This window comes from Ambystoma mexicanum, chromosome 8, assembly GCF_040938575.1.
Source record: "Ambystoma mexicanum isolate Mex_15411 chromosome 8, UKY_AmexF1_1, whole genome shotgun sequence".
Taxonomy (NCBI): Eukaryota; Metazoa; Chordata; class Amphibia; order Caudata; family Ambystomatidae; genus Ambystoma; species Ambystoma mexicanum.
Window position 1 is genome coordinate 1,509,342,000 of NC_090929.1, and position 24,670 is coordinate 1,509,366,669.

Below are 24,670 nucleotides of genomic sequence, written 5' to 3' on the forward strand. Positions count from 1 at the left end.
AGGGGATGTCTGAAGAGATGGGAGCATCCAGGGTGTGCCCTGCCGAATGTATTGGACCTGAGGATAGAATGGAAACAGTGTCTCAGAGGTTGCAGAAGAGCCCAGAGGAAGGATTAGTAGCATCCAGGTGGATGATGAAGTCTCTGAGGAGAAGAGGGGAGGTCAGCCCACTCTGAGGAATGGGGCGACCTGGCCAGGTGTCCTGTAAATGGTGGCCACAGTAAGAGGGAGGCCAGGAGAGCTAGAGAGCCTAAGACCAGGCATTCAAAGGAGGAGTAGGCCTGCGTAGGAATGACAGAATCAGGGACCCACTCAGGAAAGATCAGGACTACTCCACCTCCAGGGCCGTTGGTTCTAGGTTTGCAGAGAATCTTGTAGCCATCACGGAGGAGAGTGTCAAAACCTGTGACACAGCTGATTGTGAACCATGTCTCGTTGAGAGCTAGGACAGCCAGGTCAAGTTCTACAAGAAAGTGGCAGATGTCAGAGGAGTGTTTGACAGCAGAGCAAGAGTTTAGAGTAGCGACGTGGTGCAGGTTGCCACATTTGAAAGACTTCGCCGGAGGGGCACAGGCTTGAGGTACACCTTGTTGAGGTGGTAGAGGTGCCCCAGAGTGGGCAGAGGAGGTAGGAGATGGCAAGGTAGTAAGAGAAGATGAGGAGGATGCCAGAGAGGTGCTGTTAGGAGTAGCTAGAGAAGAAAGTAAGTTGATAAGACGCAGGAGTTGCATATCGAAAAGGAGATTAGGCTGAGGGCCCTTGACCAAGACGGTGCCATTCAGATAGACATTGGTCTTGGAGGAGTGGAAGGAGGCCAACGGGACCGCCCACTGAGTGCCACCATTAATGGGAGAGGAGGAAAAAGGAGAGCGAACGGAGACCATATGAGGGGTCCATAGATATGGAGAGGGAACGACAAAGAGAATGCCAGTAAGAGTCTGTCTGGCGGAAGCACTGATGTAGGTATCGGCGATAGGGAGGCCATGGTTGGAGACCAGGATGTCCCTCTTGAACGTATTCCTTCCTGCCTTAGTGAGAGGTATAGGATAGGAGATAGAGTAGCAGTTAGAGAAGATGGTGGAGACGGGAAGCACCATAGAGGGTGCGAGGAGGAAGGAGGAGGAGGGGGGAGCAGAAGAGAGAGAGTAGAGATGCACAGCACGATCCGTGCAACGCAATATGCGTAGGGGGTAGGGGGATCACACAGTAGGAAGCACACAGAAGGGCCAGATGGGAACAATCAACAATAAAAACAGTTAAAACGGTACCCCCCAGCGGGGTGGGGTCCTAGAGAGTGGAGGAGCCAAAAGGGCACAGATCACAGTACCATAATAGCAACAGTAGGGGGTGGGGGGGTAGAGAGTGTGAGAGAGCCTAAGGGCCCAGATCACAGTACAGAGGTCCCAGGGTAATCGGAGTTTGCAGGCCCGGAAGGTCGCAGCTCCTCACTGAATGGCTCCAACTGTAGCTGGTCTCAAGAATGATTTGGCCCACAGTCCAAGGGAGGAAGTCTTCCGGTTTGGATTGTTCCTATCGCACAGAAGAAAGGGCTGGAGCTGCATTGCTCACTCGGTCAGCGGAGGTGGCTGCAGGCGTCCTTCTTTCTTCTTCCTTAGGATGGATCTTCCAGTGGTCGACTCTGGCTTCAGCATCAATACCCTCGCCTTCTATGCAGGAACCCGGGCAATCAGCATGCATGTCACATTCATGCTTTGGGTGGTGGCTGTCCCAAGAGGACAGCCAGGTACCCAGTCAGAACTGGATCCAAGCAGACATACTGGAGGACAAAGACCAGTGGAGTTTGGGCGTCTTTCCAGACACACTGGAGCCCTATGCGCGGGCTGTCCATGGGAACCCTGCAAAGACAAAAGGCGATCAGGATCTCCCCCACCCAGGTCAGCAGGAGAAGGCTCTAAGGACAAGTCGTTGAGAGTTGGCGAAAAAAGTAGACTGGCACCATTTTATGTCAATGGTGACCCATGTTTTCCTTACCACAGCTGTGAATACAGCGGGCGATGTAAGTTTCACAACAATCGGTAGAAAACATCCACTGCCACCTGCCACTGAGATCGACTTGTCACTGTAACTAACTAGAAAGTTACAGGAGAATTGAGAAAAAGGATACTATGTGTCCCCTCAGCACTCCACATAAGGTGAGGTGTGCTGATCTCACGAAAGAAAAGTATAGATAGGATAAAAATCTATCCCCCTATCCTGGTAACATGTGTTGACACAGGAAGATAAAAGGGGAAGCTCAAAAAGCTTCCAGCAACACTGCACATAAAGTGTTATGTGCTGCAATAATACAATGTAGATTGCATAAAACATGAAGGAAAGAGTAACTCTAGTAAGTAGTATCCCAAAGAGGTCAAAAGGGTTCCCAAGCTAGAGTCAGTGAGTGAGGAAAAAGGTTCCCACTCACTCGGGAGAACTAGACCAAAAATCCAATAGTCCAGCAAAAAGGCTGGGGAACTCCCCAAGTGGGAAGGAGTACACTCAAAATGGAAATTCTACATAACAACTGCTCATTGTGGCACTGTTAGACTTTGCATTTGTGTCCTTTGAGTTTGCTCATCTTTAAGTTGATGTTCCTGGTTGCCATAGCTTCCGCAGGGTACTTTGTTATGCTACCCTAACTCATCTTTTTCAAAAGAGAAAAATTTACTTAGTGTGAGGCTTTCCTTCCTTCACAAAGTGGTTTGGACCTTTTGTTAACATGTATTCCAAGAATCTGGCCTGGTGGACAGATTTTGGGAGTCCACCTGAGTTCTAGTGAACCTGGGAACTCTGAGAGGTTAGCCAAATCCCAATCAAGATACATGGATGAAGCAGTCAAGGCTTAATCTCAGGAGAGCAAGTGGGGTCAGGAGCCCTCAATGAGTCCACACAGTATGGCACACAATAATTCAATTTAGACAATCCTAAAACATTGTGTTTACTTACCCCACTGACTCCAATTTTCCCAGATGTGTATCTTCTGAGGGTCGCTGGGGGCTTGTTCTTTCACTGTTGGTTCTGGTGAGAGGTGACTGAGTTGCGGGTTCGAGGATTCTTCCAGTCGGGTGCAGCTGCAAGATGCAAGCTCGCCGATGAAGAAATGCAAGAAACTGCAATGCAGACATCCTTAGGATACACCATAGGTTGGGGAAAGGCGAGTTCCAGGGACGGTGCCCACCATCGGGCGGCGTCAGCCCTTCCAGTCACGGTCACAGAAGATGCTCCAGGATCCCTTGATGTTGGGACGCTGAGGAGCTGACTTGTGGCAGTACCTGGAGACCACCAAAGTTCTGGGCTTGAACGCTGTTAGGAAAGATTTCTCATTTGCATCTTTTCCTCCATATTCTATGGACCCCCATACTTGTTGCTCCTGTTTTTGAACCTATCCTGAACTTTTACAGGGAAGTGAAACCTCATTTTCTTATGGGGGAACTGATCAGTCTTTCAGACTGTCAGTACTGGGGAAACTGGTTTCCTTTTGTCGTGCTACTTTTTTGGTAATGTTTTAACAGTGCACACTGCATCTTACAATGCAGTGCAGCAGGGATACCTTTGCGTCACCCTAGCCTTGAGCACTTGGGATTTTTTATTTTGTTTATATGTGCCTAAAGACAAGCTGGTGGCAGCAATTATATTTTTACAATTTGCGTGTTCTTTCTTGTGTGCACGTTTTGCTTTTACCGCGTATGGCTACTAAAAGTAGCCAGTGCCCCAAAATGGGCACGCCAACAGATTTTCGTGTTTTCTTTGGCCATATTGTTTGCTCTTCTTCCAGCCTTGCCAGGAAATCCGATTTAAGATCCTGCACTTTCCCAAGAAAGCTGCTGCTTTCGTGGGCTAGTGATGCCTTTGTGTGTGTCTGGCTCAGGAAGTGGGAGGGACTGTTTGATCCCTTTCCACATTGCTGGAGCCAGAGACTCTGGGTGTGGGCTATGACTGAAACAAATAGTTGTCCCTGATTGGACAGCTACTGGCTGTTTCAAGGGTGCAGATACTTAACATTGGTGGGTTTGGACTTGCTTCCAGGCTGGATTTTGGATAAGAGGACTCCTGCAGTCATTTCTTCAAACCAACATTGCAGCCCTGTATCCCTTGTAGAAGAACAGCCGACTGAAGATCTTACTCCTGAAGGGGCCCAGCATACCTGCTTGCTTCTGGCCCGGTAAAGCCCCGTTTGACAAACTGATCTGTGAAGGCCTTGTGAGGTGCTTCAACCCCTGGACTGTTCTTGAGGAACCAGCCGGCCAGAGCCTTTGGAAGTGTCCCTGGACCACCCAGTGGACTGACCAGCACTCCAGTGGGCTCCCTCCCTAGAACCTCCACCATTCTGGTCGCCAACTTGTTGTGTAGGTCACCTTCCTGCCGAATTCCAGCTTCAAGGGATCCTGTCCTGGAGAAGCTTCAACTGTGACTGGAAGGAAACCTGCTGATGTCAGTGTGTGGTGGCCATCACTGGAACTAGCCTTCCCCCATTCTTTAAAGTGTCCTGAAGAGTCCTGCTTCAGTGAATCTGCCATTTCTTCATCACCAGGGGTTGCATCTTTCATCTGGACCTGACCAGAAGAATTCTTGCACCTGCAGCTCCTGGACACCTCTCACCTAAACCAATGGCAGGATATCCAACTCCCAGTCGACCCATCAAGTCATCTGGGGGCTGTAAGTAAAAGCAAAAGCATTGGTCTCTCCCCTGTCCTCCATAGGGTAGCATTGAGAACCAGTCTCTTTGTATCCTTACATTCCACTCCACTCATTGCATTTATTCGCGATTCTGCCAGTACCATCCGACAGATAAGCGCACATTTGACTTAACTAGAAAAATCACCAAGGCAAGTAACTTACCTGCTACAGATACATTCTGGAGAGAAGCATTAGGACTCCCGTGTGGCCCCGTTCTTCTTAGGGATTGTTAAGGAAAATCACATGTGAATGGGTTCCATCTTTACTACTTTAATGTACTTACCTCTTGTAGTGTTTAAGTAATTTGAATGCATTTTATGAATTTATGGTGAAGGTATTTGTTTATTAATGAGTATTGTGTGATATCACCTGCTAGTTTTCATTTTAGTGTTTTTCAGGCCTAGAATAAATATTGTATTTTTATACATTCCTGTTTGAATTGAATTATTGTGTCATTCACTGTGGGGTTTCATTGTGGACCCCTGACCCCACTCTCACCCCCCTGAGAATCGCCTTAACTGCTCTCTGCGTTTACCTTGATTGGGTTTTGCTAACCTCTGAGTTCCTTGTTCACTGTAACTGGGGTGGCCTTCTAAAATCTGTCCACCAGTCCAGATTCTATAAATCCTTCTTAACAGAGATGTTTAAGCTTTATGGATTCAATGAAGGGACTTGTGCTGGGGGGAATAGTATTAAAAGTTACCATGACTAGTACTAACACATCTTGACTGTTAAAAATCGTATTAAATGTACATTATACATACAACTCATGTTTTACACATCTAGCTCATTGAAATGTCTACAAATAAAATCAATTTACTGTAATCCGTGCATTTCCCTTTTATGTATGGTGATGCAAGAACCTGTTATGCTGCACCTGAAAATTGACAGTACAGACTTTTAAACCTAATCATTCTAGCAACAGAGAGCAAGGGTACTCACTGTGCTACTTTAAATCCCCAAACTGTACAAATATGAAGCCTGTTCATCTATGTAATATTGTATATTCATTCAAAACCATTCTTCATTTAGATGTTGAAGCATCCAGAAAAACAGTTCAAGTTGGGGCAGGCTTTGTCTGCCACCGTTATTGGTCCTGATGTCTCCCAGATGTGTCTCCATCTATCGCTTACAGGTAATGCGATTTGTTATTTTCTAATACCACATGTATCTGCCTTCCTTTGATTTTTCATGTCCATCAGAATTCAACTTTGGTGCACATTAGCAGATGCTTTTTATGTCCTGCACAGGTTAAGTGTGCCTGCCATGTATCTATTGACCAGTTGTGCTATTAGTGTTCTGCCTTGCACTCCTATCCAGCAACCTGGCTTTTAAGACAAGCCTCCCCCATTAAATTCCAGTTTTGTAATGGTGTGTTTGCCTTTCAAAAGTATTTTGAAGTGTATTTCCGGGGCCCTCCAAAACCAAAAAATGCCCTGCCCTCTTGAAATCCCTGCACTGCAAACCAAATTGCGTTGTAGGCATGCAAACAATTATTACTGTTCTGCTATTGCTCTGCCTTACTCGGTCACATCATCTCCATCTATCGCCCTCCTGGTCTCACTCGGTCACATCATCTCCATCTATCGCCCTCCTGGTCTCACTGGACCATTCTTTGATGACCTTGGGCAACTCCATGATTCTCTTTCCACTAAACATTACCTCATTCTCTTAGGTGACTTTAACCTTTCCTCACCAGCCACTTTTCAGAAATCTGAACTTGAGTCTTTTCTTAGTGACTACGCTCTCCACTCTATCCATAACCTACATAGGGGGTTACTCTTTGGATCTCTTCTTCATCTCCACCTATCTCTCAGCCACTAATACTACTGTTAAAACATCCATATCGGATCACTCAATTGTTTCCATCACCATCTCCTTTCCACTCTGGCATTTCCTCACCACTGACTTCACCTATTCCTAAAGGAAATGTAAACCTTCTGCCATTTCTCCCCCCCCCCCCTTTCTCTCTGACCTACAGTTCACTCTCTTCCTCCACACCCGCTACCTCTTCCACCAACACTGCGTTCTCCAGCTTCCAGTCCCTATTAGGACACATTCTCACTTCACTTCCCATTGCTTACTTTCACCCCCCCAAGTCTCAGCATCCTCAACCATGGGTCACCCCTTCATACGCTCTCTCAGCACAGTCATGCGTTGGCTGCTGCGCAAATGGAGGCGTACCCACTAGCATGAGGGCCTGCAACTGTACCTCTCTGCCCTGAACACTCAAGTCCACTCTTGAAACAGCAAAAAGGGAATTCTACCTAACCCTCATTGACTCTCAGTCCAACCATCTTCGCTGGCTTCAGGGCACCCTAAGCTCAGTCCTCCAAAGTCTTACTATCAACTCCACTTTCACAGCTGATGACCTAGCTGAATAGTTCACTGCACAAATTCCCAAAATTAAACACTCTCCTGACCTTCCTCACATTCCCATTTCCTACATTTTATACTCTACCTTCTCTACCATCATCCTCTGCCTCCATCTCCCACTTTCTGAAAAGTGGTCACACCAATACTGACCAAGTCCTATCTCTATTGATGAAGGTTAACCCCTCTTGCGCCTCATCAGACCTTCTTGCTCCTCAGCTAGTTCAGCCTATTGCCCCTACAGTGCGCTCTGACTTTGCTGAATTCTTCAACCTGTTCTTCGACTACGCTTGCTTTACCTCTGTTTTTAAAATAGCCACGGTCTTCCCTCTCCTAAAAAAGCAAGGAGCTGACCCGAACCTACTGGCTAACATTTGCCCTGTCTCTCTCCTTCTGCACTACTCTAAAGTCGCCGAAAGGGTTGTGTTCTACTGTCTTGCCAATTTCTTAAACATCCACAACCTTTAAGACCCCCTACAAGCAGTTTCCCGCTCCTGTCACTCCAAGGAAACTGCTCTCATCAATGCATCCAACTTCATTGCCTCTGCTAAGCACTCAAACCTATCCTGTATCCTAATTCTCCCTGACCTGTCTGCTGCCTTTGACACTGGCGATCACTCTGATCTCCTTAATACTCTTTTTTTTTTTTCTTGGGATCTGTGATCGAGCCCTTGCCTGAATTGAATCCTACCTTGCATCTCGCCAATTCTGTCTCCTGGAGCAACAACACCTCTCAACTCACCCCTCTAACTGATGGTGTTCCACAAGGCTCTGTCTTGGGTTTGCTCCTCTTTACAATCTACATTTCTGCTCTTGGGGCATTAATCTCCTCTTTTGCGTTCTCTTACCAACTCTTTGCGGACGACACCCAAATCTTCTTCTCTTTTCCTGAACACTCCTCCGATTTCTCTATCAAAATTTTCAACTGTCTCTCTAACTCTACCAAAACAGAGGTGCTCCTCCTCCTGCCAAAAGCTCTCCCTCATCTCTTCCTCAGTCTATCCAGTTCCCACCTCACACTTTCCCCTACTCTTCTTCAGCTAGAAACCTCTACTTCATCTATGACCCTCCTCACACCTTCTCTACTTTAATCTCCAAGCTGGAACAGCAGCTCACCTCAACCTCCTAAATATTAGAAAAATCAGACATCGCCTTACTTTCAAAACCACCAAGCATCTCTTAACCACTCTTGTCTTCTCTAAACTAGACTACTGTGCCAGCTCTCTTTGGTCTATCCAACTATGCTTTCTGTCCTCTCGACAAGATCATTAACTTTGCTACCAGGACTATTTGAACTCCCTCTCTTCAGACCTACTTCCTCGTACCGTCACCAGGCATGATGGCCGATAATGCAAAACAGGGCCAGATTTAAATGTTTTCTCCTGGTTCACAAATCTATCCACGGTAAGGCACCACTTTATCTACCCTCCCCTATCCAACTCTATAAGCCTTTCCGTAATCTCTGCCCTGCCTCCTCGACTACCCTTGTGTCTCCGTGCGCTCCCTGCTCTTTCTTTCTTCTTGGTCCACTTGCATGGAATTCTCTTCTCCTGTACATCTGCAAAACAGTCCACACGGATTTGTTTAAAACCATAATAAAAGCCTACCTCCTCGCTTCTGAGTTACCCTCTTAACGTAGCTCTCATCTGCCTGGTAGCTAAAAGATGTTTGTCGCCTCTGCCTCGCACTTCCTCTGCCTCGCACTTCCTCTGCCTCGCACTTCCTCTGCCTCCATTTTAGCACTACACCCATCATGGCTGCGCCCCGCACAGCTGGCCGTACTTTTTCCTGCACTTATAAATGTCCAATGTTGGTTATCCTTACTCTATGTATGTCCATTTATGTATTGTCCCCGGTGACTGTTCCATTTACTCCCCTCCACAACCTGGACAGAATGTCCCTATTAGGTGAGATTTTCATAGTAATGATGCATCTTCCTGACCTGTCTCAACCCTAGAACCTTGAGCTTTACTGGTAGATTACATTTCCCTATACCCTAGTGAGTGGGAACCTTTGTCCACACTCAGTCCTTTGCTCTTTTTATGGGTGTCATTGTGTTAAGACTCTCCATAGTGCCTTTTTAATTGTATCCTCTTTGGCAACTTTCTCTGGCTAACCTTGTGCGAACTACAGTTCCCAGGGGTATAAAGGATGTTTGGATCCCTTTTACATTTTATTAGGTGAGACCAGCACCCTCTACCTTATGTGGAGTGCTTGTGGGATACTAGGTATCCCCTTTCTTATGCTGAAAGTCACATTTATGTTACAAGGACAAATGTAGCTTTAATGGCTGGTGGCAGTGAACCTTTTTATTTGGTGCACTTTTGCAGTGTACTGTTTCCACAGCCCTGGTAAAGGCACCCATGGGTACCAATTCTTTAGCAAAATTGCCCCGGTCTTCTTTTATTGCCATTTTAGTGTTTTGTCCTTTCTTGTTCCTTCCCCTGACATCCAGGGTGGGAAAATACTCTGTCTATTTTGTCTTCGGCGGGAGACCCCAGTAGACTCAAGAAGACCTGCATTTTGAGCCATCCCACTTCGTCTGAAATCTGAACTTTGCCTGTTCCCCAGGGGTCTAACCTCTCTCCCTGGCTCCCCACCGCATTGCCTCTCTCTGCCCCAACTTCCAGTGCTATGCAGATGACACTCAGCTAATTTTCAGGCTCCCTTCATCCACCTCTTCTCCTTCTCTCATCTCGGACAGTCCTCCATCCAGGAGTGGTGTGCCGCCAATGATCTCTGCCTTAATGCCAGGAAGACTGAGATTCTCCTCATCGGCATACCTGCTCCTTCCTTTCCTGTCACTCTCTGGCTGGCCTCCCTTGGCCCTCTTCCGGCTCCCACCTGTGAGGCTAAAAACCTCGGGATCATCTTCAACTCCACACTCTCCTTCTCTCCTCATATTTCTGATGTCTCTAAGAAGTCACACTACCAGCTGCACCTCCTTAGAGGTATTCTTCCTTTCCTCTCCTTCCCCCCAGAAGCTCACTGCCTCTCTGGTTCTCTCTAGGCTGGACTACTGCAACAGCCTCTTTCTAAATCTTCCTGCCTCTACTCTCCGCCCTCTGCAACTCATCCAAAACAGGACTGCTAGACTTGTCCTTGGCCTCAAGCCCAGGGATCGTATCTCTTCAGGACTGAAAGCTCTGCACTGGCTCCCAGTGGCGGCGAGGATTAAGTTCAAAACCCTCTGTATTGTTCACAAGGCCTTCTAGTGCCTGAGACCTCCACACCTTCTACTCTCTCTTCCTAAATATCTTCCTTCTCGAGCTCTTCATTCGTCCGCCTCCAACTCCCTCAGGGTTAGTCGCTTCTCCAAGCAGCGAGTTGGTGGTAGATCTTTCTTCTACTGGGGCCTCCCTCTGGAACAGCCTCCCTGCCGCTCTGAAACTTGAGGAGAACCATGTCCGGTTCCGGAAGCACCTCAAGACTCCCCTCAATACCCCTTTTGTTTCTGCTTTCTCTGCTCCTCTCCCCTGCTGATCTCCTGGCTGAATCTGAAACTGCACTGGTTACCTGGCTACCCTCTTATCTTGGGCCCAGGTCACCCTCACTTCCAGTTGAACACCTGCCTTGCCCCCCTGGCAACCCTTGCACTCAGGGACTGTTTCTGTATTCTTACAGCTCCTACTAGCACTTGACACCTGATTTCTGCACTTTTATTTATTGTCTTTATTTGTTTTACTGTTATCTTGTGTACTGCACTGCTCCTCCCCTTTCCCCCTTGCACTTTTCCCCTTCCCGCTTCCCCTGCACTTGCGCGATCTCGATGTCACCTGGCCTAGTAGGATCATTGTCTGTCTTCCCTCTGTTTCCCCTCCCTTGCCTCGTCGCTCCTTGAAACACTTGTGTATAGGCGCGTTTTAAATGCCATATCATATAACTGACCCCTATCTCGACCTCCCTACAGCTGGCTCCTCGGCTATTCTACCTCTGTGAGAATTCGTATACTAGAATTGGGAAGGGCTGGATACTTTAAGGGGTCTGCCTTGAAAAGTAAAACAAGTGTTTAAAAGTTTACTTACTTGTAAATAGTTCCAAAAGGTTCTGCCATTCTGAAAAGTATATATAGGATTTACTTACCTTGAATAAACTGTGTGCCTTCTTAAATAAGTATTCTCTGTCTTGCTTTCCTTAAACTGTCTAGCCATTCTAACAAAGTAGTTAGAAGGTTAACTTACCTATGATTTGGGTTCCCCTCTTCCCAAAAGTAATGCCGTTGGTTTCACTTTATTATTCCTTTTAGGATAATTGTATGAGTGTCCCCAATTGGGTCTTGCTTCCCCTGACTTGCTGTTATCCTGTCAAGAATAAGTCTGCCTGGGTCATACTTGCCTTTTAGGTTGCTGGTAGCTCCTTACAAAAGTATATAGATTTTACTTACCTTGCATAGATGTGCGCCATCCAAAAATAAGTTAACAAATAATTGCTTCCCTTAGTCTGTGAACTGAAAAACAACTGTAATTGAATATTACACAAAAAGGGTCTAAATTGCTATAACTGTTATCCAAAACATAAAGGTTGATACTGTTCATAGAATCTGTGTTTTACTAGATCAGAAAAGTATATTATCCATTTGAATTACTATGTGATTTCCTGCTGGGCGTCACAGTGCAACTGCTAGGGTCTAGTAACCTTGAATTACTGAAAGTACTCTAAAAGTAACTATTGGTTTGACTTCCCTAGAACTACTGTTAGGTGTTCTGAATAAGGTCATATGCTTTGGTCTTTGTACTGTAAAGCCTAGTGTTGCATTTTTATAATGTTTTGATATATAATGTGATAGTACTTATTTACCCAAGAATTACCTTGGTGTGCTTGTATTTAAATTATTTATTTTTACAATACATAGTTTGTTGGTGTTTCTTTGGACCATATGTTTACTACAATTCCTTTGTAATGATTCTGCAGCATGGGGTTTGGCATGGATTCACATTTTAATCCCCCATGCACTTGCGCGTTCTCAATTTCACTGGGTCTAGGAAGATCGTTGTTTTGTTCTCCCCTGTGCCCCTCCATTGCCTTGTCGCGCTCTGAACCACTTGTGTACGAGCGCGATAAAAATAAAATATCAATGAATATTTCCTGTCGTCAGGCTGGGAATCCTCAGTAAAAGAAAAAACTGTTTTACTTTCACTTAAAAAAACAGTATTTCTCGTCTAAACCAATGACTGTCTTCTGGGTCATACTTCACCCATACAATGAGAGTCCTCTCCCTAATCTCCTCCTCTGGCAGCCATCTTCAGATTTTTACAGCACGATTCGGTGTTGGGAGTCCTCGAGTTTGCTCTCCGAGCTATTTGTTCATTTTTTCTTGTTTTTTACGGAAAAGGTTTGATTTTTGTTTCAAAGAAGCATATATGCTCTTTTCTTCATCTGCTGACAGCGGGTACCCATTGTAGGTCAAGTTCCGTGCCCTCAAGGGCAAACATCGGCGAAGAGTCTACAGGGCCTTTGGGCCTACTTCGCGCCCTCTGACCATGAGGGAGGAGAAGGAGGGATGGTCCCTCTTCAGGCCCTGCACCAAATGCAGGCTAAGGAGCGTGTTTGTGGCGGACAACCACCTGCAATGCCTCTACTGCCTACACCTGGACCACAAGGAGGTAGAGCGTGAGATATGCCTCGGTTTTATCCAAGAAGACAACAAAGGACAGGTGACAAGTGGATAGGGCGCAACATCACCTCCCGCCTCCATTGCCAGCTGGCAATCGAGCTCTTCGAAGAGTAAGTCATCTATCCCGGCTAAAGTACGTGAGAAATCCGAGAAGCCGCGGACGGAGGAGAAGGCAGCCGAAAGGCTTAAGCAGTCAACGACTGCTACAACAGCTAAAGGTGCTCTTCCTGCGAGGGTAACCCCCACGGCTCAGAAGGTATCCCAACCCCCAAGGCGCCACACCACCACAGTGACTTTGGCAAAGTCTGCAGGTACGCCAGAAGGGGGGAAACCAGCTCAGGTCATAGACCCTTGGGGGCCAAAGAGGTCCCAAAACAGCCTTCCCAGGCTGTTGCCCAAACCATGGAGGTCTCGTCCATGGCGGACAAAGATCAGGAGTCCTTTCAATACTGTCCACAAGGACATTGAAGAGGACGGCGGCGGCGGCGCAGGCATAGTTTTCCTGTTCTGCCTTCTCACCGAGGGACTTTTCCTTGGATATTCTGTCGACTCTACACACCTTGGTGTCAGAGATCCAGATGAGGATGCCTCCGGATCCGGTACCTGTGGTCCTCCAGGTTACCGATCAGCCTCCAGCGAAGAAGAGGAAGCATCACCAGATGCCCCCATTTCAACCTCTGCCACCACGTCGGGTTCCTTCTCCCCCAGCAGACCCAGACTGTTAGGCAGAAACCTGTGCAGTTCCCTTAGGGACCACTGCAAAAGGCTTAAGACTACAGGTGTTGGCAGTAAACCCAATTGGTAGCAGTCTGTACCACCCAGATTTACCTGGTAGCTGTGGCTGAGCAGCCAGACTTCTCTCAAGAAGAGTTAGACAGTATATAGAGTATACAAGATAGGTACCAAAATACAGTAGCACAAGCAAACACTGACCATTTAAAGACACACTTAGAAATACTCTACACTATTATTGTAAGCAAGTTCAAAAACAGTCACTATTTATATATGTACATCCCTTATTCCTTATTAGACAAGTCTTAGTTACCACCACTTATTTCCAGACAGAGGTGAGCGCTTAACTAAAGATGGCACCCCAATAAGTTGAGAAAAAGGGAGGGAAAAGGCAGAAATTAGGAACAGCACACAACACAATACTTTACAAGCACTCAGCAAGGCAGGAAAGTCAAAGTCTACTTGTGAGCAAAAAGTTCAGAGGCCAGGCTCCCTCTTGCAGAGAGTAGAACACCAATGCGCCCAAGATCACACGGTTTAAAAGGCTTGGAAAGTCTTGCAGAGAGTTTAAAAAGGAATCAGTTCAGCTCAGAAAAGTTCAGTTAGCCAGCCTAGGGCCAACCCAAGTGGTAAGATGAGGATTTACGAGACACCCCACACAGACCGTTGCGAGGGAGGCCAGGCGGACACAGTACCTGGAAAGGGGAGAGAATCTCCAAGTTGGGGCAGTTGTTCCTGGCAGTGGATGCAAGTCGCAGCGTCGTCCAGAGGAAGAGATCATCTCGACGTGGAGGAAAGCTGAAGGTCGTTGCAAAGCCAGGGAAGAATTCAGCCGCGGAGTTCTCCGGTTAAAAGGTACTACGCTATTATTTGCGGTAGTGGAAAAACGTGGTATCCCGGTTGCCGGGGTGCTTGGCACAGGCAAGGCGGCCACGAGATGATCTGGGAAGGCGAAAAGGCAGGCAAACTGGTTGTCCCCACCAGTCAAAGGAAGAACACACTTCGGGGTGAAGATCTCCTCTGTCGTTGGAAGAAGTGGTGAGACGGTTCAGCAGGGCTCCACCGGTGGTGTTGTCGTTGCAGGTCAGCTCAGCTTCTCCCTCTTCGGATTCTTTGGTCCTGTGGCGATGTCTGAAGTCCCAGTCCCCAAAGCCCTGCTTTTATGCAGAAAACCCCCATTCATCAGTCCTAGCTGTCACTCAAACATGCTAAGTGGTGAGCCGGGCGGCTCACCACTGGGCCAATCACACAAGAGTGCGACTTGAGTTGCCGAGGCAACTCAGTCCAGGTTGCCTAAAACCCCCCCCCCCCCCCCCCCCCCCCCCCCCCACACATCCTGTAGACCCAGACAGAGTGGCACCACTTTTGGAGGCTTCTGTGGAGAAGGGCTCGACTTGGGTTGGAGTTACAGAGGCGAGCACAAACGCCATTTTAAAACGGAGTCGTGGTGAAAAGACCCAACCGGGGAATAAATATTCAATAAATAATCCGGCAGTATCTTTAACATTGCACCAAAAAGTGGTGCGTTTAAAATGAATGGGAAAATCCCATAGTAAATATTCTTAAGGAATATTTCGCATGGTAACCACTGCCACCAGCCAGAAACTCGACGAGGGGGGACTGCACAGTGCCCCCTCGAAAACAGACCCAGGGGTAATCTAATTAACCCCTTCAAGTACTTCCACAATATGATGGTTTGTACTGGTTCTGTTCTCAAATTTGGACTAATAAAGCCAGTGGTTACTTTACATGCCCTGGGAGACAGTAGTCAGTCCCAGGGTATGGAGTCTGTTTGGGGGTCACTATGACACCCCTGTGTTACTGCACTGAGGGTGCTGTGTAACACACTTTTTTTTAAAACTTTGGTTTTTATTAGCATTTTGTAAAACATAAAACAAAACAGAAAACAGGGCCTAACTGAGGCCCCTCTACCCCCCCTTTCACCTCCCTTCCCCTCCCACCCCCTCTCAATGTCCAAACCAAACATAACAGCAAAAAAAGAGATCAAACTGTCACATATTGTCATAAATCTTTGGAGCGGCGCAACTTGTGACCCTTTCAGTTACTGGCCAGAAGCCGACCTCACCCCAGGCCGTGGGGGACCCCCTGATTGGGTGCTGTCCTTCACTGCGGTGGTCGCGCCCCGGCTGCCCGGGGACACGGTTTCGGGGCTAGTGGACATCCCATCCCCATGTCTGCTGGACCCCGTACCATTCAGCGAGGAATGAGCTTGAGTCATTGTTCACCAATGCAGTCAGTTTGTCCATCAAGAACATGTTCTTCAATTTTTTGGTCCAGTCGTCTTTGGAAGGGGTTTCCGGGCTCTTCCACCTCTGGGCCAGGGCTACTCTGCCTGCTCTCAACATGGTTTCCCACATCCTAAAGTACCGGTGAATTTCTGTTTCCTCCGGGGGGAGGCCCAGCAGCATGGTCAGCGGGTTGAGGGGTAGAGGATCCTCAGTTACCTCCGCTATCCACTCTCTCACCGCTTTCCAATAGGTTTGTACCTTCGGACATAACCACCACATATGACCTCTAGTCCCCAACTGGCCGCAGCCCCTCGGGCATTCCGGGGATACCCCTGTGAACATTTTCAAGAGTTTTACTGGGTCCCTGTGCCACCCCTGCAGGATTTTAAAATTGTGCTCCATATCTGCGGTAAAGAGATTGCCATGAAATTATATCTTGGAAATGCGAGCCCAAGCGTCCTCAGATATCTCCTCTCCCACCAGGTCACTCCAAAAACCCCGGAATCCTCGCCTAGCCTGGAGATCGTGAGTATTTAGGACAGTGTACATGCGGGAGACCGCTCCCTTTCTAGAGGTTGCTGAGTCAAGGAGTTTCTCGAAGGGCGTTAGCTGTCTCCACAGGTTGGGGCCCCACGCGGGGTCGTTGAGGATGCCCTTAAGGCGGAGGTATTCGAAGATGGAGGGGGCCTCGCCTCCCAGACCCTCCCAGAGGTCCTCATAACTCACGAATTCTCCCTCCCTGAATAGCTGGCCCGCCCATTCCAATCCCGCATCTGACCTGGGATTGTCTGAACCCTCTGCTGCCCAGTTTCAGGGAGGGCCCCCACAAAGAGGTCATGGGGGACGGCCATGAAGAAAGATGTGCTGTCCGGGGGCACTCCCTCCAAATGTCCCAGAGAACTCCCAGGGTCGGGTGGGATAGAGCTAGCTTCGGGATCGACCTGCGTGGAGCCCACAAGAGGTCACGGACTTTTAGAGGGTGGACATCCATGTCCTCTAGGTATGACCAATATGTCCGTAAACCTTCCTTCATGTGTTCAAGAAGGACCCGCAGTTGCGCTGCATGATAGTACAGTTGGAAATCCGGGAGACCAAAAACCCCTCCTCTCTCGGAAGCGTCAAGGTGGCCCTGCCAATTCGCTGTGTTTTCCCCTGCCAAATGAAATCTCGGACCTCCTTGTGTAGGTCTATAAATGTTTGAGCGGGTACTCGGGTAGGGAGGGCTGTAAAGAGGTACAGAAGCCGGGACAGTATGTTCATTTTGATTGCCGTCATCCGACCGTACCATGAGAGGATCATTCCTCCCTATCTGCTCAGATCAGCGGCGATCTCAGATAGCATGGGTTCGTAGTTGGAGGACCCTAGTTTTGTTAAATCCCTGGAGGAGAACCCCCAGGTATTTTATTTTGTTCTTGCTCACCGTTATCCCGTGAAATCTAGTCAGGGGGTCTAGTTATTTTAGTTACTCTCCCGGGCCCTGGTTGGTGCATCATTCGGTTCCCACAGTTTTTATCCCCTCTGTGCCCCCTTATACTTGCAGTTCAAGGGGGTGCAGCAAACCAGGCATCTCCAGTGTCATTCTGCATTCTAGGCCCGATGATCTCCGTGGGGACGCTGGTGTCACCCCTCTGAGTCGACCCGATCGTCCTCCATTGGCGTTGGTGGTGTGTTTAGGTTCTTGAACTTTCTCACGCCGGTTTTTCTCCTTCTGGGGTTGAGCTGCCCGGGGATGCCCCCTCTGAGCGCCTCCGGACCCAGTGGTTCCCTCCGGTCCGGGGGGGGGGGGGTTCGCTCACATAGTCTTGAATAGCACCTTTAATGTCCTCTTCGGTTACCAGCGTTGTGCGTTGGCCGGAGTATTCAAAGGACAGAGAGAAGGGATATCCCCATCTGTAGCGGACCCCCTTTTCTTTCAGCTGTTGTGTTAGGGGGCGGCACATCCTCTGTTTGGCTAAGGGTGTAAGCAGAGAGGTCCTGAAAAATGGCGATCTGTGCGCCATTATGGGTTATTGCCCCCGCTTTCCTCGTGGCCTCTTGAACTTTTGCTTTCTCCGTGTAGTAGTGGAAGCGGACCAGAACCGTTCTGGGGCCCCCCGCTCTTCCCCCGGCCCTGTGTACCCGGTCAAACGTGAGTTCCGTTGTCATTTCCTCTTCAAACAAGAGGGTGATGATGTCTCTCACCACTCGAGTCAGTTCTCTCTCCGTCTCACCCTCCGTCTCCGGAATTCCAAAGAACCTTAGATTGTTCCGCCTCTCCCTATTTTCGTAGTCGTCCATGATCCTGGCTCTTTCTTCGTCCCTCTTCTCCAAGGCTGCGAGCCGTATGTCATATTGGATTTCCTGAGGTGTGGAGGATGTTTGATAGTTTTCCATTTGTAGGACCCTATCCTCAATTTTGTCTACCCTTTGGTCCAGCTTCTCGAACTTCTGGGCGATGTCAGATCTCATTTCTCTGATCTCCTAAAGGATGGAGGCAAAGCCCTTTTCCATCGTCATTGCGGGTTGGCCCGCGGGTTCCGTGTGGGCCATAGCGCCGGAGACAGTGGGGACCTCTGTTGTGTTCGGTGTTTCTTGGAAGCGAAACGTTTGCAGGGCCTTCTTCCAGCTCATGAGGTGCCGTTGGTCCTTTGCGCAGGGTCCGCTTGATCAGTCCATAGTGCGTCTCGCCCGTGAGTTTTTTTGGGTCGATGGGATGTCCCCCCGCGGGGGGGGGCTGGGGTGGCCCTTCAGGCGGGCACACGCCCCGCCAATTGGGGACGGGGGCCTCTCACCTGGGGCTCGGGCCGCCTGTGAGTTCAAGGTGGGCCGGAGGAGCAGTGGTGCGGTGGATGCCGGGGGTGTGCGTCAGTTCACTCGGGCGGCGTAATCGTGGGGTCTCCCTCCGGGGCTAGTGTGTTTATTGCCCCCCAGAGGGTATGCTGCGCTGACCCGGGATGTTGCGGGTCTCCGGGACTTGGGATCCGGTCCTAGTTTATGGTGGGGCAGTTCCCCAATCGGGCCTGATGGGCGGGAGGGGGCCTCTGAGAGGGCACTCGCCCCACCGGGTCCCGGCGGGGGCCACACACCCAGGTTGGCCTCTTTAAGCGTTTCAGTCCCGACAGGATGCCTCGCGGTGTCCTCTCAGGGCGGGTGCTCCCAGGTCTTCCTTACCGTGGGAGGTGGGCTGAGTCGCCGTGCAGTGTCGGGCGGCGGGCAGAGGGGCCGACCTGCGCCCACCACCTGTAGTCCTCCCTGGCGGTGGGGTTGTGGGTCCAAGGCTGGCGGGCGGGAGAAAGAAAGGAGGCCGCCTCCTCCCTGGCGGGCGATCCGCAAGCCTCCCTCTGGGGCCTGTGCCGGCACCCGCGCCTCTCCGGATGGGCCGGCACTCTGTTTGTTCAGGCGCGTGTCACACGCGGCCTGCGCCTTCTTCGCCCGGGGGGCGCGAGTGGCCCACGCCCCTAGTCAGATGCTCCGGGTTCCCCTTCCGAGCGCCGCCTCAATGGGGGACGGGCTGCTGCGGTGCAGGAGGACGAGCCCACCCGACTCCTACTCCTGTGACGGCCGCGAAAATATCTTCTGGGTTCACGGTCGCCCGGGTCCTCTGCGGCGCTCCCGCTGCCAAGTCCACAGCGCCTGTTCTCAGCTCTCCTGGGGTCCTCGGAACCCGCTGTTTCGGTCAGTGGGGGCCCTGGGGGTTCCCCCACACTCCAGCTTCCTCCCTTGCCGCGGGGAGGTCTCGGCGGGGGGGGCTCAATCCCTCTTACGACCCGGCCGTTGGAGGAGCACGCGAATCAGGCAGCCATTGCCTGCGCGCCCCCTGGTGGCCTCCCCTGTGTAACACACCTACCAAAAACCATAGGAAACCCTATGGAGTAAAAGACCCCATAGCCCATAAAACACATCACAAAGTCAAAGGATATCTCAAATCATGTCTAAGAGTGGGAGAAAGTCTTTCTCTTAGCAGGAGAAAAAAATAAAACCCAAAAATTCTCCCTAATATAGACACAGGGACAGATACGGCCACAACGACAGATGACAAGGATATCGTCGCAGCGGACAGTGAATCTCCACATTTGGATGCTCCACATAGGATGTCCCCACCGGATGAGGTGGGATTTTTCCACTCCAAGAGCTCCAGAGCCTCTGAGCTATTCCAGCTGGTCCGTGAGGAAACCAAGAAGGTGGGCTTCTTGTCCCAGAGGCACAAGGCCAAGAGGAAGACTATCATGGCGGTGCCCCTTCTGGATACTTGGCCTGAGGTACTTCCAGACAGCGAGGGGGGGGGGGAAGCATGGACGCTAGAGGAAAGAAGGCGATTTTCACCATGGCGTCCTCTATCAAGGCGGCCAACGCACTGGCGATCCTGGCCAGGTACGACAGAGTTGTGGTACAAGCTGGGGGCGATTCTGGAGTTCTTCCCTGACGATAAGGAGATGGAGGCAATCTCTCTCTTCCAGGAAGGGGAAGTGACATCTGATCACGCCATCATAGTGGCATTGGACGTCGCCGATAGGGGGTTCCGGCAAATAGGGAAGCCAAGATTGGATGAAAGCTGCGAACGTCCGTCAGGAGGTCCAAGCGAAGGTGCTGGACATGCCCTTCAACAGAGATAATCTGTTTGGGAAGGTCACCGATGAGTCCCTCCAGGCCATCAAACGAGATACAGAGACAGCATGTTCCCTTGGCACTCTTCAGCCGCACTGCTCATGTTTTCGCTCCTCCAGGGGGAAAGTCAAGCAGCTCTTCAAAAGGTTTCTCCACATCTTACCGACAGCCTTCCAGATCCACAGCGCAGGAAGTCCACAGAGGCCATTTCCAGGCCTAGGGTATTGGAGAACAGCATCGCCCGCAGGCCAGGATGCCGGCGCAAGCCTGAATTGACCGTGATGGTGGGCCCCCACACGTGCACCCCGGTGGGAGGGCAGCTGTTGAAGTTCGTCATTGAGGGGCAAAAGATCACCATCGACAGATGGGTGCTGCACGATTTCGCCCAAGGACACCCCTGGAGTTTCAACGCATGTGTCCATTGACGAGACTGGTTACGCATCAGGAGCAGCACATGCCTCAGCTCCTGGAAGAGGTACAGACCATGCTGTGAAAAGGGGCGATGGAGCTAGTTCCCCCACCGTCTCCGGGCTTCCGGAGTCTATTCCAGATTCTTTCTGGTCAGAAAGAAGACCATGGGCTGGAGGCCCATCCTAGACCTACATAGTCTGAACAAATACCTAAAGTCCCAAAAGTTCAGGATGGTGAGGATCGGCCACAAGGGGGCGCATGGATGTTGTAGCATTCCTGCATTACGCCCCTCTGACAGGGCACACACAGGTGATGAGCCCCCCCATTTAGCCCACAAACACCAAATCCGACCCTACACCGACCCGCCTGAAACAGTGGGGAAGAAAAACGCTCAGAGAACTCCCCAGATAACCGCAGGAATCCCGTGGAGAAGAGACAGGAGCGAAGGTGATTCCTCCATACCATCCCACTGCTCCAGCCAGTGACAAGCGAGAGCTGCTGTGGAGCCGCAGCGCCTCCTTGAGAGCAGCACTCAAGAGAGGCCTGCAGCTCTCAGCTTTAAAGGAACCTCCCGGCACTATCCCTACCCATCCACTCCAGGGTATGGTGGGTGTGAGTGCCCAGCCGAGGAGGAAGCACACCTGGACCATCGGAACCAGTGGCAGGGGTGAGTATGCTGAGCCACCCTAGTCCCCTGCCCGAATATCCCCAGGGGTATTGGAGGAACAGGCCTGGCAGGCCCGGGCCCCCCACCACCTACACGGAGGTGCGAATACCCAGCGGGGAGAAAGTTCCCAACCACAGACCAGCATTAGTCAGATCCAGCTCCCGCTAGATCCCACCAACCCCTCCACGGTTGAGGCGCCCATCGGGATCCCAGCGCATGTCAAGGAGTGGCAGAGGGGAGACTGTGAGCCTCGTCAGGATAATTCTGCGGGGAGGAGCAGAGTCCTGTCCCTTCTCCAGGGTCCTGCCATAAGGTCCATTGTAAAGTCACGGAAAGGGCTACCACATTCATACAGGATTCACGTACGAGCAGATTGCATTTGAAGATCCAACAGCATCCCTACATTGAGCTCGCACCACTGAGTGCCCACAAAATCAAGGGATTACACTAATAAGAATCAAGAACAGTGGGCTGGGGGGGGGGGGGAGAAGCAATAAAAAAAATTCTACGGACAATCCTTGCAATACAGAAACATCAGGCTCCACCTGGATTTAGGGGAGCTTGCCCAACCAGTGAGACCCCGGCTCCCAGCAGTGAAGAGAAAAGCCCTTTAACCTACCACACCTACTCAAGGCAGGTATAATGCACACAAAAAAAACGGGGAGGACCGCACCTCTGGGAAGGAGGGAGGCCGGACTCCTCTCCTGCACTTCCACCCACCCACGCCAGTCTAGGCACAAAATAGCTGAGTGGCTGTGAGACTGGAGTCTCCCTACCCCAACACCACTACCTAAAGAGTGAATATCATAACCAAAGGCTAAAGGAAGAGCATCATTGTGCGGGGGAAGGCCTGACTGCCCCCTGGCCAGTAATGGCCAAGTGAGCCAAGAAGCGAATTCGAGAAGCAAATACCTCTCGCATACCATGAGCTTGGGCGGCCCCATTCCAGAAGTTTAAATTTACCCCGACCTCCAAACCCTTGCAAGACCAGTCACCCCCGGGGAAGACGTCCATGGCGGATGACGTGTCATCAATGAGGTGGGACATGGCAACAATCCTGGAAGAACTAAAAGGCTTTAGGTCTGACATGGATCCGATCAAAAAAAAAAAGTAGACGATATGGACGAGAGACTTCAGGGCTTAGAGGCCACCAGTCATGATTTGAAGTCTTAGAAGCCCAGCTGGATAGGAGTATCTCAGAGCTAGAAAGAAGGGATCTAGAAAGGGCCCTAAAATTGGACGATTTTGAAAATGGGGAGTGCCGGAATAACCTCAGTTTTTTTGGACTCCCCGAAAGGGAGGGAAAGACTCAGACATTGTGCAGGCAATCAAGTGAAATGTTTTTTTAAAAAATTGTACAAAAGCAACGAGAACACAACGGAACCCACCATAGACAGAGCCCATAGAGCAGGAGGAGGTACCTGTGGACCCTGCTCTGTCTTAGCAAGGTTTCATTACTACCCCGAAAAGACCAAAATTCTGGAAAAGGCTAGGGCAACGGACCCAATAAACTGGGAAGAAACGAGGATTACCATCTACCAGGACCTTTCTTAATTCACGCTGTCTAGACGTCGCCTGTGTGCACCCTTGACAAAATGGCTCAGCTCGAAGGACACCCGCTAGAGATGGGGGTTCCCATTCTCCTTAAACTTTGAATATGAGGGGTACAAGTATAACTTGGTTACAGAAGACAACAGTGGCAGAGTTTCGCAATAATTAACGGGACACCCCCACAGAACAAAGTCTCCTTGGCAGCGGAGGAGGGACGATCAAGGAACCCAAAGGCGGCGAGATCCACGAATAGGCAACGGATTAGGGTATTCCGCAAATTTAAGAAGCTGAACCCTCCCTCCCCAGCGCCACCTTAAAGAAGGAAGTAGCAAATGGTACTATTGCCTGACACACAGTTCTTGCAGTGAAAAGTGAGGCGAGACCAGGCTTGGGAGGAGGTGAAAACTACGAAACCTGCAAAGAATGTGACTATAAACCAAATGTGGGGCGGGTGGGTGGGGGAAAGGGTGAATCACAAAAGCATGCAAAGTTTCTGGTATAATGTGCAAGTAATGAGGGGGGCTCAAGGGAACGCTATATTGGAAGAACGCTATGCTTGGAAAAGGGGGCGCTGGGGAAGACTGTTGGTCTGAATGGTAATCTCGTCAGAGGCTCAGACACAATCAAAACTGGTGGGAGGGGGTAAAGTTATGGTTGAAGTTGGGCAAGTTGCCAGCAGGAGGAGGGGTTCATTAAGATCTTTAAGGCAACCCAAGACAGGATTGCAGTCGAACGACAGATAATGCAGGGGAAAGAGTTGGTAGGCTTTAGACAAGGGTCCCCCAGGGGCGACAATTGCATTCGATACTGAAGCAAGTGTCAATATGGCTGCCCTGACCAGAGATAACCTTGGGCTTACTTAATGTCAGAGGTCTTAATTCCCCGACAAAAAGATCCTTGATGGTCCGAGAATTCAACCGTTTAAATCTCAATGTCATGTTCCTACAGGAGGCTCATTGGAAGAGGGGGGAGGAACCAGCCATGAAAGCAAAATCTATAGAGAAAATTTACCACGCATTGGGAGAGTCCGAAAAGATGGAGGTGGCAGTGGTTATTGCCGACAAGTTGGGCTTCTCAGAACTCTACTGCCTCAGGGACCCAGAGGGGCGCTTCATACTGGGGAAGGGAATGACAAAAGGATGTGAAGTATCCCTAGCAACAATCTATTGCAAAAAAAAAAAAAACGAGGGACAGGCCCATTTCTGGGATAAAGTGACTGGGAAGAGTCAGACCTTTGTAGAAGGTCACCTACCCATTGGGGGAGACTTGGTCCTTGACCCGGCAACGGATAGAAAGAGAGCAATACCAACAAGATGCTCGAACACACAGCAAAAAGTTGCCTGACACTTTTCCCAAATAAACAATTAACTGCATACACATTTCACTCATAAGTCCACAACACCTACAGAAGAGTTGATTATGTATTCCTAGACTCCGCCCTGGTGAAGAGTGTGTCTAACACAACAATAGAACCGGTTCCCTTGCCGGACCATGGCCTGTCCATGTGAAGCTGGGCGAATGGTCAGCAGAGCAGAGAAAGGGGAGGTGGATGTGTAATGATCTTTTGTATTTGTTTTATTTTGAAAGCGCCGCCAGGACCATGGGCAACCGGGCGCATCATCTTACATAACGTTACAATTACATACTGTCAATCAAGGAAGATACAGTTGATCAGGGCAGGAAAGAGACTCAAGCTATCCCCATTTACAAGGAGATAATGTAACAGCAAACAAGTCAGTAATGGTAAAGCAAATAAATAAGTAGGACATACAATAAATACAGTAAGGCAGAAGAAGACAAACCTAATGATCTAAG

General features: G+C 49.8%; 1 protein-coding gene across 1 annotated transcript in view; it reads left to right on the forward strand.

The window, feature by feature from the left end:
- Positions 1–24,670, forward strand: part of PDCD11 (programmed cell death 11) — a 1,291,633-nt gene that overhangs the window by 886,343 nt on the left and 380,620 nt on the right. Inside the window, exon 24 of the mRNA XM_069611704.1 lies at positions 5,707–5,809. Within this exon, the coding sequence (XP_069467805.1) occupies positions 5,707–5,809 (103 nt within the window). The remainder of the gene's footprint in view (positions 1–5,706; positions 5,810–24,670) is intronic.